Raw genomic sequence first — 20,685 nt, 5'->3', positions numbered from 1 at the left:
ATTTATTTACTCCATTAAATTTTAATAACGTATAAATTTATTTATTTACTCCATTAAATTTTAATAAAGTATAAATTTATTTATTTACTCCATTAAATTTTAATAAAGTATAAATTTATTTATTTACTCCATTAAATTTTAATAAAGTATAAATTTATTTATTTACTCCATTAAATTTTAATAAAGTATAAATTTATTTATTTACTCCATTAAAATTTATTCAACATATGATTATTAGATTTAAATTCAGAATTTTATGAAAATCTTTTTTAGCCACTAATTTAGAAAGTTTGTATTCTGAAGCCTGGAGAAGCCAGGGTGCTGCTGGTCTTGTTCTTGCCCAAGACACGCATGATATAATGCAGTGCTTCCCACCTACTCCCAACCCCCAGAGGGTTAAGGAACTCATTCACCATCGATATGTTTCTAATGTCCTGTAGACAAACTGAAAACCGGTTCAAAGTATTCTCTCGAATAATAGCTATGGAGAAGCACTCATAGAACTGTGTCAATTCACAATGGTATAATTGATAAAATTTTTTAAATTCTTAGTCAATTTTTGGACATCACTTCACAAACAGAACATATGAAAAAAATATATTTAGATATTATGGTCTAAAGTTGACTTAAAAAAAACAACTTTCATTTGAAAATTTTTTTATAATGTTGCAGTGTATCTTCAGATGTTTAAAAACTTAAAAATAAAATAAAGGATGGTTTTTCATCATAATAGTAAAATCAAAATATTGAATTTCATGTAAAACCAATTGTTGTTATGGGGATCTGTTGTGTAATGTGTACCATAGCAAAATATGCCGATATGTGTACTTGGAACAAAGGGTTCATCCTGATGTGTGTACGAGTCACTAAATGTCTATCGTTGGTGATTCTTCACTATTTGAACCCAAATTTATGTTGTTGCGGTTTGTTTATGTTCCAATGCTATGGTCGTTTAAATGTTCATATGCGGATGTGTATGTGTGTGTCTTACATATATTTTGGACATACCTTAATTCCATGCATGGTTGATCTTGTCCACCTGGAATTCTTGTTCTTGGAGGGGAGGAGGCTGGAACCTGTTTTGATTATTCATTCACTTCCAAGAATGCTAGTTTTTATTCACTTTCTAGGTGTCGATCGCAGAAGAATGAAAATGAATATCTTTGTTTGTGTGGTTAATTCTAAGTCGCCATTCTGAGACACGTCAGTCCCCTCCCTGATGAAGGGGTGGGGGTGACCTGTTAAACCGTCCGCTCTGCTCAACGTCCAAATTCCAACTCCAATGATCTCCAACTAACATGATCCACGTAGATCCGATCAGCTGACCAGCTTTTCTGGGAAACTTGTCTACAACATGATTTACCATATTTTGACCGTCTTTTAACATTCTTCACATTCATCTCCCATCTATCTCTCCAGTTAGATAGATAGGTCGAGACGGATAGAGAAATAGATAATTAACACTTTCTTGTTTCGACTTACTACCTAAGACAACAGTATCTACTTAATGGTTATGTCACAGTAATGAACATATCCAAAAATTACGAAAAACAATATGGTACAAAATTAATTAATAATGAAAATAGTTTTCAAAGATAGTGAAAATTGAATTTTGGATAAAAAATATGGAGTTTGAATCGTAAAAAAAAGGTAAATATTTTCTAAAAACTGAAAATCTTAACAAAACTCAGTTTTCGCTAATTGTCTTCAAAAACGGTTTTATTAATAATATTCAACCGTATCGTTTTTCATAATTTTTGTATATGTTTATTATTATGACATAACAATTAAGTAAATACAATTGGTTTTACTTGAAATTGAATTTTTCAATTTTCAAATGTCCCTACTATAACAAAGAAATGAAATAACATTTTCATGTAAGATAGCATTACAAATTCAAGATAATTGACAAGAGAAAGATGAAAATATTTGATTTCTAGTGACTTTTTTACATGGGATCAAATATCCTTTTTTTATAGTTTGCATTCTGTTCAGTATTTTAACGTTTCTATGCAACTCGTGCCTCGTTTCCAATGTCTTTTACAGACGTTTCTGCTGGAGTTATGGCTGATTCCATTCTTTCAAGAAGGAAGTCTTTGAAAAAATCCCTTCGAGAATCTTTCCGGCGTTTACGAAAATCTCGTGGTGCCAAACGTGAGAAAGCGAAGAAAGAAAAAAGGTGAGATTTTTTATTTTAAATTTTCTGAAAATCTTCCCCAGTTTAAACGATTTATACGCATAAAAATTAAATTGCAACGCTGAAAGAATTTCCAGGAATTTTATTTTCCCCCTCGTTTCAAAATCTGAACGAATTTGCAATTCCATAATCTTTGATAACTGCACGTTAATTCTTTTATTGATTGATGTCTGGAATGAAAACTTCAGCTTTTTTATTTGATGCTTCCTACTAATTGAATCGTGTTTCAAATCAAAATTAAAATATAGATTTCTTTTTAAAATAAAGAATTTGATTAATTCTTTTTTGTCTAAACAAATTTCTTTGATGCCAAATTGAATGATCATTAGAAACTTGCTCTCCATTGTTTTGTCCGAGTTCAGATCCACAAATCATTAAAATCAACTGTAGAGACAAAGTTTATTTTCCTGATTCTAAAGTCAAGTTTTTTTTTATATATAGAAGAGGAACTTGTCACTAATGGAAAAATCAATTTTGCAAAAAAAATTTTTTAAAAGCCTTTCGATCATGTGCCATCAAACATTATTTCTATTTTGTATTTGTATAATTCCCCTCAAACATTGGATTTTTCATTTTTAAAAAAAATCTCTAGAATGAGAGATATATGGTTAAAGTATTTATGCTAAAGAAAGAGCTCAAATTTCATGGCTAAAATTCAGTTTTCATCCAGAATTCCCTCTGTATTAAAAAAACAAAATCTGTATGATATATCTAACAATAGCAAAACAAAAATATATTTCAAAAATTAGGTAAATGGATCCAAGTTTTATTTTTAAAGAAAATTTAATTTTATGATTAACAGAAAAACAGTCCAATACTTTGAAAACAATGTAAAAAAGAAAAATAAATGAAGAAAAATAACTCCTTCAAATGTGAGATTTGTAGGCACTTCTACAAATTCTTTTAAAAATGATTTTTCTTACAAAAATAAAACTTGATTAATTTACATGATTTTTGGAATATATTTTCATTTCATCGTGGATGTATACATCATACAGATTTACATTAAAAAAAAAAAAAAAAATTATATAAGGAATTCTGGACAAAAACCTTTTTTATATATAATTATTTATATAGAATTCCAATAAAGAAACTTTACTGTATTTTTAAATTTAATTTTAATTTTTTGTATAAAATTCTCATTTGGATATTGTGCACTTTTCATGATAAAAATTGGCTAAACATTTTCATCAAATGAAACTCTAGGATTAAAGTTTCTGAAATTATTTTGTATATTAGTTATGCTTAAAAAGATATGAACAAACAATTGTGTATAAAAATATATTTTTATAGCTTTGTGGAGAGTTCGATTTAGTTGATAGAAATTGATCTCTCATTCGCTAGTGAGCAGCCTTCTGATCTCAATTTGGGCTAGTTAATATAATATTTTTGGACACCCAAACAAGCACAACTACAATGCCCATTCAAAGATTATGCCTATGCACTCTATGGGATGCAATTTCCTTTCATTTTATTGTTTGTTTAGTAATGTGAGTATTTCTGTCTGCAGATATTTATTTTCTGGTTAGACGGATATTTCAATCAACCAGGTGTTATATCTGTATATCAAACCTGATATTCAACACTTATTAATGATCCTTTAGAACTGATTTAAAGAAATTATAAATATTTTTTAAAAAATCTAAAATGAAAAAAAAAAATAACTAGCCATCCTTTTATGGGTTTTTAATCCAAATCTGGTCAAATTTCTAGTGTGGATGTTTAGCTGCTTAATTTGGCATGTTGTGTGTTGCATTTTTCCAGAGCAAAGAAGAATAAACATCTGAGTGGGTATGTATCTCTATTTCACCACCACCCCCCACCACCACCACCACCATTTTAGTTTTCACTAACCTTTTATGCTTTTCTCTTGCCTCTCATCGTAGATTTATTTTCCTTTTATAAAATTAGTTATAGCTTTGATATAGTTAATATAGTGATTAACAATATAAATTTTTTGTTTGAAAATGAATAAAATGTTTTTTTTTATACTAAAACATCTGAAATTAGTAGCACCTGTACCCAGTGTTGCTAGACTATCAAATGTTATCAAATATAATTAATAAAATTTGGGAAAAGTATGACCCCCCCCCCCCCCCGATGCCACTTGTTCATGTATTGAATAATACATTTGCTGTTCTAATAATTTTGTTTACAAAATAATTTATTACTGCTATTATTAGTGCTACCAGATCAGACTGTCCGAAGAAACTGGCTGCCTGACTTAAAATGCACCAAGCATTGATGTTATTATTTCCTTTCTCATTCCAAAACTCAATCATATTCTGCAGTCAAAAACATCAATTTTCTTATGCAAAACAATCAAACCAAACCCCATGAATAAATATTTAAAGATATAAATAACTTGAAGCATAAAAACTATTTTTTTTTCCAAAATTACTGGATTCAACATTAAATAACCTGGAAAGGGTTCATATGCCATAAATCAAATTGACCAAAACATCTTCAGATGCATAATTTATTCATTTTTTTTTTTTTTTTTTTTTTTTTGTTTGCCGAGATTGAATGTTTGAATTTTAAACCTAAAAAAGAATGAATTTGTGGTATACACTACTAGTTTAATCCGACTCGCAAAAAATTTCAAAAACTTCCTGGCAAATATACCCGATTAATCAAGTGCAGGAGCGGTGCAAACAATTGCGCTTAATGGAATGGTTAAAATCTTAGAATTAATTGCAATAAATCATTTATTCAATAAAGATGTGCGATTATAGTTCGCCATAAAAAATGCACAGTGGTTTTGGAGTGAAGTCTTAATTTTTTTTTTTTTTTTTTTTTTAATTCTACAAATTTCTAATATGCTAACATTTTTAAATTCTTGATCAGTCTAGCAATAGTCCAGCACCTCGAAAATATGGACCTTATTTCTGACAAATAATATGGACTTGGGTTATCTACAGTAGAACAAGATTGCCTAAGTCATCTCTCAATGTATAGACCACATGTTTGATAAAGCAGGTGAAGGTCAACATTAGTGCTCGATCTATCCAAAATTTTTGACAAAGGTCTGGCATGAAGGTCTACTCAGAGGAGGGGAGTAGACTTGTACAGTATTACTGGACAAATATTTAACAACTAAAAAAAATTGTAATTCGTAAATGACCTCCATGTCTGAGGTTGATGACACCATCCTCTATTCCTGGTATGAGGGCAAATTGAAGACCAATCTTGAATCCTAAGGAAATTACTTCCAAATGGGACCAAAATTGAACGGTCACATTTAATGCTCCTAAGACAAAGCTCTTTAATTATAAATTGAACCTTTCCAACCACTGATTGTCATGGTGGGAAGCATCCTTCCAAAAAGTCCAAGGTTGAAACTCCTCAGCTTGAAATTGTCAGGCAATATGAAGTGGAATAAATATATAGATGTTGAAAAGAAGGTAGGCTCCCTTTACCAGGCTAGAAAATTTCTCACATCTGCCAGTATCTCATATCTTTATAAAGCATTCTTGCATCAAATATGTTACCACATCTGGACTGGTGCACCAACTGGGGAAAGGTGCAAAAAAGAATCTTGAACTTAATAGCTCCCTCATTGTCTGCATCACCGTAGTGTTGCATTCTTGTGCTCATTTTACAAGTATGTCAATGAAATGTGCTCCGATGAACTTACTGCACTTGTACATCCCGCTAACCAATCTAACTGGCAGCAAGACCCCACCTTTTTACTTTAGAGTTCCAAAGATTTTTTCTCAGTTTCTTTTCTTGTACCATTTGCCTTTGAGAATTCCATTTACCCTGCCTGTGCCAACATGCAAAAATTTAAATATAATATAAACAGGTTACCTTCCTATAAATCTGACCTTTATCACAGTAGCCAGTATGCATTGGCAATGTCTCATTTGGAATGAACAAAAGAAATTAAAAAAAAAAAAAAAAAAAATTGGAATTTATTTCTGGCAATATATTATGTATTGCTTTTTGTTTTGTTTTGTGTTATTTTTTTTTTTTACATTCGTGAAATCCTTTAAACGATTAAATTAATCCACAAACAGAAAAATCACAAAAAAAAAAAGATTTGAATGGAATTAGAAATGTATTTCACATTGTCGCCTTGATCTCTTGGCCAATGTTTGTTAGCAATAAATTTGTGCATATAAAATTATAATTTTAATGGAAACAATGACTTCTGTTTCATTTTTGTAAAATTTAAATGTTTTACATTTTTAAATTTTCCAAACATTTACCCATGATGCCTCTTAAATTATTTGATTGGCTTTGACAATAATAAACGATTATTTTTTTTCTCAAAACATTTGCATATTACTTGAAATCAAGTTCTCACAACTCCAATTATATAAAAACTAAATATTCTAAATTTTAGGCAGAAAGATTAGTTTGATGTGTAAATTCAATGTAAATTTATAAAAAGTTTGTAAATAAAATAAATTGAGAAATAATTGTGTAATGAATTTTCAACATTTTTGCGGTTCATCTGAAATATTTCAGAATATATATTCTGAGAGATTGCGGATAATTATGTAAATCAACATAATTCAAGTTAAAACTGAAATGAATTTTAAAAAAGAAAAAGAAATGGCCAAAATAAGTAAATGTTACTTATAAATTGTTTCTGTAAATAATTTTCTTGTGATTTTCACTGGAAAAAAGAAATTCTATTTCTGACTAATAATTAATCATTTTTCCTTTTTTTATTAAGTGTTGGGATAATATAATATATAAAGTTATTTTGTCAAATTTTCTATGTTGAACCTAAATAGCAATACAGCTGACAAATCGATATTTGATTCTAACTAGCCATTTCCTTATCTTTGCAGCATGTTCTTTACATTAAAAATGTGTAATTAGTGATTTCTTTGCAATCTGCCAAGGAAGACTATTACAATGGAAAAAATTTTAAATAGTGACCTAAAAAGCTAAAAATGCAAGGAAGATAATTCATAGTTTAACTTTAAAATATGAATTGTTTTCAAGCTTTTATTAATTTTTTTTTCTCGTTATTTGCACAAATTTAAAATAACATTAATAAATTCTAGGCAATGCTGGATAGCTACAAATACTGCATAATATAATTGTATCAAAATGTCCTGAAATTTTATTAGTTTTCAGATTTTAATATTTTTGCATGTGGCTATTAAAAGTTGAATAATTTTAACTTACTTAATTGCATGTTGTAGATATAAAAATGTAACTTTTCTATACCTTTTACTTATCTAAAGCTTTTATAACCAATATTTTTTAAGACATAAAAAATGATTTAAATAAAAACAAATATTAATAATATGAATGTTTCTCTTTGAAAAATTCAAGATAAAAATTTTCTGAATGAACTGTAAATCTGCTTCCGTTGAAAAATGTTTTTTTTTTCTCCAGTTTTACTTGTTTTTACAAATTTTTACCAAATCATTTCTTGCATATCATTCTTCATCTCAGATATTTTGCACTGGTTTCTGCAAAAATGGTTTTCTTTTATTTGGGCAAAATTGCTTTTGGGTTTATTGATTATATCAAAGATTTTTTTATTGAAAACAAAAAAGAATTTTGTTTCATTGGTTTATTATTAAGCATTGTGGCTTTAAATCGGCTGAATCAAAATGTTTGAATTGATGTCTTGTAAAACAACCGGGAGACATGTTTTTTCAGTTTTCACTGAAGTCAGGCATCAAGAAAGAAAATTGATATAACACTTGTGGCGACTGTTGCTTCCAATGATATAGACTTACTTTCTTTTTGGTTCATGGTGACATTTGCTTAGATTGGTTTTGTGCAAAGCCGTTCCTTAAAAATAATTCACGCATGAGTATTGCTTGAAAGACAATGACTCAAACATGCCATTATCATAGATGTCATAGATTTGGAATTGGTTCAACAGTATATTGTGAATGACTTGTTCTGTTCAATATGTCTGAATCCCAGACAAGGCATAACTTGATTACATGATTTTGTTTTAAAGAAAATAATCATTAACTTTTCAAAAAATAAAATAAATTTTAGATATCTAAAGACACTAATAAAGGCAGAATTTTAAACCCTCATAACAAATAATTACAGTAAAACTTGTAAAATAAATTTGATTCATCGTAATTTTTGCAATATTCTTAAGAAGAAAGATTCTAAAGGAAATCTCAAATGTTTACTCCATAAAACCGGGAAATTAAAAAAAATCCCCGAAAGCTAAAAACGCGAAAAATGTTATTTTGACATATTTTGACATAAACAATGAAAACAATGTGATGTTTTAAATTCTCTCAAAAATCAAAAGATTGATCAATTTCGTTAATTTTTTAAAGTCTTGAATTGATCGGAGAAGAATAATTGTGTACAATTGTGTACATTGCTTACTCCAAACTTACGCAAGCTAGGGTTGTATCGGCAACACGGAAGCTACATTCTGTATATTTTTTTTTTAACCACTTTTCAATGAATTTATTTTCTGCGTTGAAAAATAATTAGGTACTTGTACAGATCCTAACCTATGATCAACAAATACAGACTTTGTAAAATCTGATAACAACTTAGAGCAACATTGCATAAAAAGAAAACAATTTTCAAGACATGTTGAGTTTACTTTCAGCAGCCGTGTAACTCTCGTTTTCCTTAGTCTTTTAGTCCTCACATTCCATAAGTGGTTTCTGACAAGGAAAGAATTGCTGCTTTCTGGGTTGGATTCTATCCGTTTAACATTTATCATCGGCTAGTGTTTTTACTTTGAGAGTTTTTTTGGGGTTTTTTTTATAGCTCTTTACATTAAGTGACTTTATGCCTTGTCTTGAGCGATTTTCATAAAAGAAAAACATTTGCTGTTAATATTAGTAGTTGCAATAAAAATGCAAAAATGTAAAAAAAAAAAATTATATAATTTTATGCTTAAACTATTTTTCTGTTTTTAATTTGTATAAATTTCATGAATGGATTTATTTATTCTGTAAGTTTATTGAATAGTTTTATATTTTTGTAAATTTGTATTAATGGAAATAAATCAAAAGTAATTGCTTAAAATTGTTTTTTAATAATTATTGCTATTACTAACAAGTAATTTATAATGATCTTTGTAATTTTTTAGTAATAAATTATGTCATCAAATACTCATCAGAAACACTAACTGCATGGCTGACAGGCCTGTTATAAATATTGCCTTCATATAAATTGATTATAAATTCAGAAATGTTTAAAATGGCTACTTTCATTTGAAAATTATAGATTTTGGTAACTTGTCGTGATCGTCGTGTGGAATTTAATTTGTCTTTTAAAAACATGAATGAAATTCTAGTCCAATTGTTTAAAATAGGACTTCAAACTTTGTTTCTCTAAATCTTTTTAAATGTTGATGAAAATAGCATAAAGTCTTTTTACAATAGTTGCTTGAAACTTTAACAAAACAAATTTGTAAATCCAGTTTATTCATAAACATAATTATTACTAACTTATTTTAATTTTTACAATAAAAAAATAAATTAAGCTATTCATTTTAGAAAAATAATTATAGTTAATATAAAAAATAATTTTTAATGACCTTGCTCAATATTTGTCCAATTATGTTTAAAAAAAAAATCTTTGCCAAAAATTATGAAAAATGGAGTAGAATTTGAAAAAAAATTTATTTTTGTCGTATTTACCAACATTTAATACTTGATTAGATTTTTCTTGTTACTTGATTAGATTTTTATTGTTACTTGATTGGATTTTTCTTGTTATTTGATTAGATTTTTATTGTTACTTGATTAGATTTTTATTGTTACTTGATTGGATTTTTCTTGTTACTTGATTAGATTTTTATTGTTACTTGATTAGATTTTTATTGTTATTTGATTAGATTTTTATTATTTGATTAGATTTTTCTTGTTACTTGATTAGATTTTTATTGTTACTTGATTAGATTTTTATTGTTATTTGATTAGATTTTTATTGTTACTTGATTAGATTTTTCTTGTTACTTGATTAGATTTTTATTGTTACTTGATTAGATTTTTATTGTTACTTGATTAGATTTTTATTGTTATTTGATTAGATTTTTATTGTTATTTGATTAGATTTTTATTGTTACTTGATTAGATTTTTATTGTTACTTGATTAGATTTTTATTGTTACTTGATTAGATTTTTATTGTTACTTGATTGGATTTTTCTTGTTACTTGATTAGATTTTTATTGTTACTTGATTAGATTTTTATTGTTACTTGATTAGATTTTTATTGTTACTTGATTAGATTTTTCTTGTTACTTGATTAGATTTTTCTTGTTACTTGATTAGATTTTTATTGTTACTTGATTAGATTTTTATTGTTACTTGATTAGATTTTTATTGTTACTTGATTAGATTTTTATTGTTACTTGATTAGATTTTTATTGTTACTTGATTAGATTTTTATTGTTACTTGATTAGATTTTTATTGTTACTTGATTAGATTTTTCTTGTTACTTGATTAGATTTTTCTTGTTACTTGATTAGATTTTTATTGTTATTTGATTAGATTTTTATTGTTACTTGATTAGATTTTTATTGTTACTTGATTGGATGATAGATTTATCTTCTGTTTTACATGTATCTTCGCTCTTATGAATCACAGATCAGCAAAATTTGTAAACTGATTTTTATTTTTAATTAAAACCGTATAATTTTTAATTAAAACTGTATAATTTTTAATAAAAACTGTATAATTTTTAATTAAAATTGTATAATTTTGCCTGATTTTTGGTGAAGATTTTTTTTGACTGATACGTAAGTGTATCAGTTTTCCTATTAATTTACAACGATTTTCATTTGTTTGATTTTCATGTGTGCTACATACTGTATAAACACTGCTTTGTTTTTGATTTCATCACTAGACAGGCATTTATGGTCAAAGATTTCTATTAACTTGTGGGAACTGAAATTTTGAGGAAAAATACCTTTTCACCACACCCATCCGTAATTGGAACATTAGCTCAGGGGGAGAGAACTCTTGATAATTACAAATTGTGTTGCAATTCAATAATGCAGACAATTGCAGTTACTATAAACGTATACTTTTTATTTAACACTATTTTCCTTTTGTTGCGCATGATGGCTTGGGGCCAGAATCTAATTCATAATCTGATGGCTGATCCAATTGGACCTCTGTACTGGTCCATTACCATTATCTGAGGTAAGAGGGTTCACACCTTCAAAAGCTTTTGCTCGTCTGGTGAGTGAACGAGTTAAGAGACCCTTTTTCCTCGTTGTCAGCTTCTCCTGATTTAATATTTGAAGCTGCCCTCTATGAATAGAGGGTTTTCCCCAATCCGCAACCCAGGGATGCTCTGTATGGCTTAAGGATATAAAGCACAGCAGAATGTTTTATTGGATGAGTTGTCAGATTTATGATGAATTATGTTTCACATCTAATTTAGAAACAAATTTTGTTTTTAATGTAAAAAATGTTTAACTTTCTTTTGCTTTCTACAAAGGTTGGACATATATTATGAAATTGAAGAAAAAAAATTTTAAATAAATTTTTATGCAAGAATTTATTTAAAACAATTGTGCATGTTCAAACAACAATTTGTGATATTTCAAATTTGGACCAATTTTTCAGATTTGAATTTAAATTCTTAACAGCAATTATTCATAAAATACGGCATTGATTGGCATAAACCATAGTCAGATGAAGCAAAATCTGGACTATGGGTGGATGTGTTGGAGCTTCACAAATTTTTTTTTCTGGTAGTACGTAATGCAGTTTTCCATGGAAAGTTGTCTTTTTTGATAAAGTTGAAGCTTGTCAAGATTTTCAATTTAAAGCCAGAAAATTGAAACTTTGATCAAATCCATTGGTAAAAAAAAGTTAAAGAATAATAATCCTCATTTTGAAGAAAAGTTATTTTTGGTTTTTTAAATAAATTTTTGCATAATTTGTTCTCCAACCAAATATTTTGTTTTAACTGCCTTAACATTCTGATAAAATTTCAATTTTTCTTGATTATAATCTTTTCAAAATATTCTAGCATCAGTTCTACTTGCCTCAATGGTCATCTTTTTGCTCACTTATAATTGGATATTTATTTGATGCCAATCTCAAGCAGGAAAAGTTTGGCTTTTTTTTTTATTTTTGTTTTTTTATAAATTCCCTTTTTTATAAAAGATTTCCATCTTGGTTTTGGTTAAGAAAAAAAAAATTAACTCGGTAAAATTCCTCTTTTCTGTTTTTTTTAAAAAATTTTTACTTTCTATTTTAGCGAAATCGTAGAATCTGGTGAGGCAACTGCTGCCACTGAAGGCGCCGCACCAACTGAAGGAGCCACTGCCTCTCCTCTCTCTTCCTCTCCAGAGATCAAGCCTATGGAACGACAGGTTGAAGCCCGTAGCCTCGATGATTCCATGGCTTCCATCGTCAGATTCCTATATTTTGCTGATACCTACGCTGTTAGCGGTAAGTTAGGGTTAATGCAGTTGAATTCGCGTCTCCAGTAGAATTGGCTTCTTGGGGATTTACTGAACTTGATTCTTGTTTTGTACAAACAATGCCAAAAATGTCCAAAACTGAAATACTGTTGCCACATCTGGGAAGGAGTTGCTTGGAGCACCCTATCCTGCCTTGACCGGCTTTAAAACCTAGTAGCTGAAACCCTCTTCTCCTCCCTGCAACCTTGTTTCTCCACAAGTGACGTTACAAACCTGTTTTGACTCGTTATTTTCATGGTAAGTGCTCAATTCAGCTTTAAGATATTTGCTGGCAAACTCTCACAAAAAGCACTCGTCCAGCTACAACCACTATCAATGATCAGTTCAGAAGAGGTGAAGTAGTTATCTGGTCTGTTGTCATAGTGCCATCCCAGGCACTACCTCCTCCTTGGAAATGGACGAGCGCGCATCAACAATAAATTGTCATAATCAGTCAGTTAGCAAACTGAACACATTTTATATAGTGACAAAAATATGCAACCACGGGGGAAGCATATTGTTCGTAATGATGATTCTTAAATTCGTCTTTTTGGAAAAGGTTTGTAAATTAAGATTTTAGATGTTTACGTGGCAAAATGAAAATTTAAAATAGTAATCGGCAAAAAAAGTTAATATCGAATGAAATCCACATTTGATCTTCAAAATGTTAGATTTTTTTTTTCAATTCAAAAACTTCCAAAATTAAAATCTTTTATATAAAGTACAAATGTCCGTATGTGTTGTGTTAGGCTGTCGAGAAACTATTAAAATGGTTGATTATTATGATGAAATTATAATAGTCGATTATGATTGGTAAACGTATGTTAGATAGATATATTTTATTGATGCAAAAAGTTATGTTAAGTTAAAATATTTCCTGTAATAGTTGTTAGGAATGTTAACTTGATGTTAATTTGACAGATGGAATTTAAGCTAACCATAATGAGCAAATATGTGACAAAAAACCAGCAAGGATTTTTAGGCTACATGTAGTTCTGACAGAATAAAAATATAGATTTTGAGATGTGGAGTTGTAGTTATGAGGGAGATCAGTTTGATACACAATGGGTTATCAGATGAAATTGAATTTTCTGTTGTTGTCTCAACGTGCCACAGACATGTAAAGGAAATCAATTTACGATTTTTTTTTTTTTTTTCAGCTGTGTCTCATCAACCGACGTTGTGGGTCGGTACAAATGCTGGCCACGTTTACATCTACACGATAATTGTCCCCCCTGGTGACAAGCGTGCATCTGAATCGGTCAGTTGTCGTCTAGCGAAAGAGATCAAGCTACGTCATAGAGCTCCAGTCATCTCGATGGCTGTTGTGGACAAACGTGCCCGCGTCCTTCCAGAGCCTCTTGAAATCCAACATGAGCGCGCTAAAGCACCAGACATGAGCGGTGAACATCAGCTCATTGTCTGTTCAGAAGAACAGTTCAAGGTCAGAAACGTTTTTTTTTTTTTAATTCTGACTTTCAACTTAAGATTGTATTCAACATTGATACTTGATAGCTTGATGTCGAGGGTGGGGGGGTTGATATTGATTGAAATAAATGTTAGTAAATTTATAATCTTTTAACCCTAGAGGCACATTTGATGTTTTCCAGAAATTAATGCAGCCTTTTATACACTTAATCAAGTATTCAACTTTTTTTAATTTCTATGAATGTTACAAAATAAAGAAATCAATTTTTTTTGGTTTTAAACATTTTGTTTCTTCCAAACAATTTTGATCGTCTTAAATCATGCATTTGCTTATTTTTTTATTGGAATCCTTTGAGAGGAGTAATTTGTATATATTTTTATTGGAATCCTTTGAGAGGAGTAATTTGTATATATTTTTATTGGAATCCTTTGAGAGGAGTAATTTGTATATATTTTTATTGAAATCCTTTGAGAGGAGTAATTTGTATATATTTTTATTGGAATCCTTTGATAGGAGTAATTTGCTTATTTTTTTTATTGGAATTCTTTGAAAGGAGTAATTTGTATATATTTTTATTGGAATCCTTTGATAGGAGTAATTTGTATATATTTTTATTGGAATCCTTTGATAGGAGTAATTTGCTTATTTTTTTTATTGGAATTCTTTGATAGGAGTAATTTGCTTATTTTTTTTATTGGAATTCTTTGAGAGGAGTAATTTGTATATATTTTTATTGGAATCCTTTGATAGGAGTAATTTGCTTATTTTTTTTATTGGAATCCTTTGAGAGGAGTAATTTGTATATATTTTTATTGGAATCCTTTGAGAGGAGTAATTTGTATATATTTTTATTGGAATCCTTTGAGAGGAGTAATTTGTATAATGATTTGTTTGTTTGCGGACTGTTATCATCTTCATGTTTATTGTTTCACCATGTTTTAGCCAACTCATCCTCTGGCCTTCTTCAGATGATTAACCACAATGGCATAAGAATGCTGAGTCTTGTAACTGTATCCCCATTAATTACTGCCTTCCATAGTTGTTGTTGTCTCACCACGTTTTTGGACAACAAAACTTCTGACCTGCTTGAGGTAGGATTGAAATTGCTATCTTCAGACAATGCTCACCTGGAATCGTAGAGATTTAACGCCTCTATCGGGGCCCATGGCACAGTGGATAGTGGTTTCAGGTGAGCATGGTCTGAAGATAGCAGTTTCAAACTTACTCAAAGTTGGCCAGAGGATTAGTTGGCCAAAAACATGGTGAGACGACAACTATGGAAGGCAGTAATTACTGGGGATACAGTTACGAGACTCAGCATTCTTATCCCATTGCAGTTAATCACCTGAATAAGGCCAGAGGATGAGTTGGCCGAAACATGGTGAAACAACAACTGAAGGTGACAGTCCATTAATATGCATTCTCTCGTTTACCAGAAAAATATATTCAATCGGTTTCGTTATTTGGGTGTTGAGACATAAAATTAAAAATTATAAAAATAAATATTTACTGCACATTTTTTTTTTCTCCAGATGTAACCTATGATGAGACTGCCAGAATATTAGAATATTTGTTTGGAAATGAAAGTATGCTTCAATGTTGTCAGAACAATTGTTTAAGAGAAATAAAATGTTTTAGACTAAAAATTTAGACTATTCTCTTGTATTAATTCTTTGTGAGTTTTAAAAAATTAAATGTTTGTGTATGTATATATATATATATATATATATATATATATACTGGTTGGTTACATCCCAATGTCTAAAGGAAAAAAAAATCGATCTACAATCATAATTTTTATTTTTTATTTTGGCAAATACATTTTTTATTTAGTCTTACACAGGTCAAAAAAAAAAAAAAATTAAAATAGATTGGAAATAAAACAAAATATTTTTTTCGAACAATTTTGATTACATTTTTATGACACAGTTTGTCCTTCGTTTTAGGATTCATTACCGAATCCCATAATAAGCAGATCTCATTTCACAAACATCACTCATGATAAGGTGGATAACAGCTTTGATAAAAATGATGTTAATTTTATTTATTTATTTATTTTTTTTCTGGATATTAATCTTTTTTTTTTCTTTCTTTTTTTATATTGTTTTTTTTTTCTGTATATTGGTCTTTTGCTTTGAACTCTGACTTTTTAAAAAACTGAATTTCACAAAATCTGATGTACAAAATCTGATGTACAAAATCTGATGTACAAAATCTGATGTACAAAATCTGATGTACAAAATCTGATGTACAAAATCTGATGTACAAAATCTGATGTACAAAATCTGACGTACAAAATCTGACGTACAAAATGCTACGTTTTTAAAGCAGATCTTTTTCTCAGGACAATGAGAACTTTTTGAATGTCATTTTGTTGCAAGTTATTTTTTGTTTCTCTTTCCAGGTATTCTCCCTTCCCAGTCTGAAACCCGTATGCAAACACAAACTCACGGTTGTGGATGGTTCAATGGTTCGCAAATTATCATTTGTTAATTTTAGGAGCCGCAGTGGTGAGTATTCTGTGATAATTGTCTTGTACCGTACACCATCATAAGCAATAAAAGCATTGACACAAGAGAAATGAAAAATGAAAATAACAAAACTGGCTGACTAGCACTTCAGCCACTGTCGATTTAAAAATTACTTTAAACTTTTTTTTTTTTTATATTCGATAATTTCATGTTTAGTCAAAATTTGATGACCCTGAATGACATCCAGTATAGTGAGGTTCCATTTAGAGACTGCAGTTACCTCTTAGTTACCATTGCTTGAAGGTCCACTTTAAATCGGAGTGGTAATACTTGTTAGGACATCTGGTGCTATCAGATCTGGCTGTCTGAAGATATTGGGTTCCTGACCAAAAATGCATCAAACATTTTTTTCCTTTTCCTTTTGCAAAACTCAGTCATGTTCTACAAAAACAAAAAAAAAAAATTTCTCCAAAACAACCGAACTACATGAATAAATATTTCAAGATATGAAGAACTTGAATAAACTTTTCCAAAATTACTGGATTTGACATTAAATAATCTGAAAAATGGTTGATATGCCGTAAAACAAAACCAATCAAAGGTGTGATGAATCTGTATTGTTGTATCCATATAAAACCCCGATTTGTCTCGAATGCCACTATATTGCATCTGTCAATGAACCATATCTTGGTGGCCATTTTTAATCCTAATATCATTTATATAATTTATAATAATTTGCAAATTTTCCATACAATCTGTGGCACCAGAAACACCTCGATATTGTCGACAGTGATGAGGAGAACACTGTGGACAACCATGAAATTCAAATGGGAGCAAATTAATAGATTTTAGATCATATTGGTGTGAAATCCACTCTGGGGCCTTGGAGTAGCAAGTTTTTATCCCTCACCTACATGTGAGTTAAGGAGAAGGTTTCTAAGGGATATTGAATTCACAAGCAGTCTCTGTCACAAGTACGGATGTTTTATTGACAACGTTAGTTTTTACAAAGAAGTGATGCAAATAGTCACCCATCTGGTAATGACTGATCAATGTTGCTTAACTTCAGCGATCTGAGAACTGGAGTAGCAACACAATTTTTGTCACTGATGGAATTATGAATAACTGGAGATTGGCAAGTTAGAATATTGAAATCCATACAGTACTGATTTGAGACACTGTCTGGATCCAGGAAGAGATTGTCAACTCTTCCAATATTTCATGAATGACGAATCCAATCAATGTTTTTTGTATTTTTGTGAAACCATATCTGAGTTGTTGCAGCAAAATCTGAATTCCCATATCGCAAGTCGATGATTGGTCGAATGATCGAGAGAAACGTTCCTCTTCTCACTGCAGGTCTCATCACGTTTCCATGAGTCGAGAATAGGCAAGATGGCAGCTTTGCAGAACAAGTTTAAGGACGGATCTGCTAGGATACTGGGATTCGTCTCTGATAAGAATTTCGACCAGTATTCAGGAGATCCTGCCATGAAGCATCGCCTCTCTTTTTCTTTTAACCCTACCAGACCTGAGTTACTGAATCTAATTTGCCCGTGCCTGGCCTCCTGGGGAAAAATTGTGAAAAAAATTTAAACACGCTAGTAATTTTTTGCCGCCAGCATTCAACCTTCGTGTGACAGTCCGCCCAACAGTTGGAGCACAGGCCCACTCGCATCATCAGAATTATCATCACTTTCTTCTTCATCAATATATTCATCATCAGTAGCGTTACTTGAATCAGAAACATACTCCTGATCAAATTCGCGTTCGTCTGAATCAGAATTTGTCACTTTATTCAACATTTGTTGCATCGTGAAACTCCTTGGTTTCACTCTTTTACCTGTCAAAGTGCTTAGTTCGTCACAAGCTCGCTTCATGGTTACTTTAGTCTACAAAACAAAGGAAACCATTTGCAGAACGTTAGGCTTGCATTAAATCAATGCTAAGCAGCGATTGGGTAGCTATTTTTAGCTCCTTGACTACACAAAAATATGTGGTTAGCGGTAACTTGGTATATAGCATTTTCGGAAATTACCGGTATATCAGTAACTCAGTCGGGTTAGGGTTAAAGGGGCCTGAGTCCCTGTTGAAATCTAACAAGAGGTGCTGAGTTATGTGGTAATCCTCTGGATGGACAAGATCGCAACCGGACGCTTCTACGTCTTCCAGCAGGATCCTGCTCTTAAATACAAGGCCAAGATGATGCAGGAATGGTTGCGCAATGTCCCGCGTCTCAGTCTTTGGACTTGTAGCTGCCCTCATCACCTGATTGCAACTCCCTTGACTATTTCTTCTAGAGTGTGATCAAGACCAATAAGCATGCTTACAACATGGTCACTTTCTGTAGGCAACTGTTGTGGAATCATTTGCCACTATAAACAAGGACATGGTCAACATAGCGGGTGACTTATTTTACATTTGCCACAAAATGTTAGTCTCCGCCAGCAATAATTATATTAAAAAAAGAATGTATATAATACTAATTGTTGATAAATAAACTGCCAGATTTTTTGTGTTCTTTTTTGTCAAACGTCAGATTGTGCTGTGGCACTCTTACACTTCGAAATCATATTGTGATCTAGCCAGAAAAACTTGTAGATAAGGGAATAGATCCATAATCAGGTAATGTGTACACAAAGCGTCCTAGAAAGAAAATGGTCACCAAGTTTTTTTGTTTTTTTGTAAAAACTGAAAGAAATCCTTACTTCACTTATAAATTTTGAATTCGAAAGTTTGCTTTGCTCAAAAATATTTTTTTCATATTGAACAACGAAATCTATTTTTCAAACATTTACATCTCCAGATATCAATTAATAATTAAATAACACGAAGTAAATACACAAAGTAAATTAGATTTCACACCTCCAAGAATTGAATATTAACCCATGCTTGATGATCCATTGAATAATTTCGAAATTGTTAAATAGCTTCATAACAAGTTGGAATATTTTTTTTTTTTTTTTTTGTCCGCATAAAATCATTTAAAAGACTTGTTGGATGCATTTTATGAACTCTGCAGCCATTTTCTTTCTAGCCTGCCATGTTTACACATAATCTCATTGTCACGTAAATAAGTTATTTTAAGATTGAATTGTCTTTGTTGGCCTTCTCTATCATGAATTCCAGCTACACCATTCTAAGGTTCGGCATTAAATAACAACACGATTCTAAGAGAAAAGGAGCAGTCCAGAAAACAGGGTCAACTTGGCACCAACACGTTAAAAATATGAAACGGTTATGGACAACGGAATTGTTGTTAAAATCCAAAGTAAAAACACAAATGCTAGAGATATTCAATTTGGCATTTCCCCCGAGCAACTATCGAGTTCCAGTTCTGAGTTTTTTAGATAAGGGATGAATGCTTGTAATATTTGGATTCATTAGACTAACATTCTCATCTTGACTGTTATTGGCATGTTTTAGTCAATGAAATCTGACCTTCAGGTGTATAAGTCGCCGTGTTAAATATGGTGGCTTGGTCCAATTTAGTCCAAATAATACAAACAATTTTCGGTTGCATTTCAAACTTTCAATTGTTTTTAAATGTTACGCAGCCATTTTTCTTTTTTAATTGAATTTGATGCAGTATTAAACAGTAAATGGTAAAATCGATTTTTTTAAGATTTCATCCTGTTAAAGGCTGTTTATTTGGTGACTCTGAATGCTGTTTTTGGCTGTATATATATATATATATATATATATATATATATATATATATAGACGTTTTCTACCTGCATCTCCTCCCACTACTTGGTTTATATCGTGTTAAAATCTATCGTGTGTGTCCTGTTTTGTATCCAAGTTAAAATCTGCTCACATCATGATGGCCATAGAACTCCTTGCTTACGTAACCATTTTTCGCATTTTCTCAGATGAAAACTACAGCGAGTTTGATATTGCCTGCTTGACTAACCTGGGAGACCTGAGGGTTTACACTCTTCCTAACCTCAGATTACAACTGTCAGCACCTGCTTTGAAGAAAGAAGATCTCAAGTAAGTTAACGTGTGCTACGTTTGACCTGCCTCTTTACGGATCACTCATTTTAATGATCTTATCAATTCTTAAATTTTTTTTATAATCACTTCTATACATTTCAAACATTGCCACTGAGGCAGAAAAGACTAGATCTTTAGAAGGCATCCTAAATCGGGAGTTGTGCAACAATATGCTTGTTCACATTACATTTAAATTTCTGCATGTT

General features: G+C 30.5%; 1 protein-coding gene across 15 annotated transcripts in view; it reads left to right on the top strand.

Annotated features, from left to right (window-relative positions):
* Positions 1-20,685, top strand: part of LOC145252455 (lethal(2) giant larvae protein homolog 1-like) — a 167,944-nt gene that overhangs the window by 110,310 nt on the left and 36,949 nt on the right. For 8 of the 15 annotated variants that reach the window (XM_080111869.1, XM_080111868.1, XM_080111866.1 and 5 more), the window contains exons 16-21: positions 2,047-2,179; positions 3,962-3,988; positions 12,376-12,569; positions 13,741-14,024; positions 16,414-16,519; positions 20,356-20,476. In XM_080111869.1, the coding sequence (XP_079967995.1) occupies positions 2,047-2,179; positions 3,962-3,988; positions 12,376-12,569; positions 13,741-14,024; positions 16,414-16,519; positions 20,356-20,476 (865 nt within the window). The remainder of the gene's footprint in view (positions 1-2,046; positions 2,180-3,961; positions 3,989-12,375; positions 12,570-13,740; positions 14,025-16,413; positions 16,520-20,355; positions 20,477-20,685) is intronic. The other 7 variants (XM_080111865.1, XM_080111871.1, XM_080111870.1 and 4 more) reach the window with 1 other exon arrangement.

The sequence above is a fragment of the Euprymna scolopes genome, chromosome 29, assembly GCF_053919585.1.
Source record: "Euprymna scolopes isolate OS-2025 chromosome 29, ASM5391958v1, whole genome shotgun sequence".
NCBI lineage: Eukaryota > Metazoa > Mollusca > Cephalopoda > Sepiida > Sepiolidae > Euprymna > Euprymna scolopes.
This window is presented reverse-complemented; position numbering and strand designations above follow the sequence as displayed.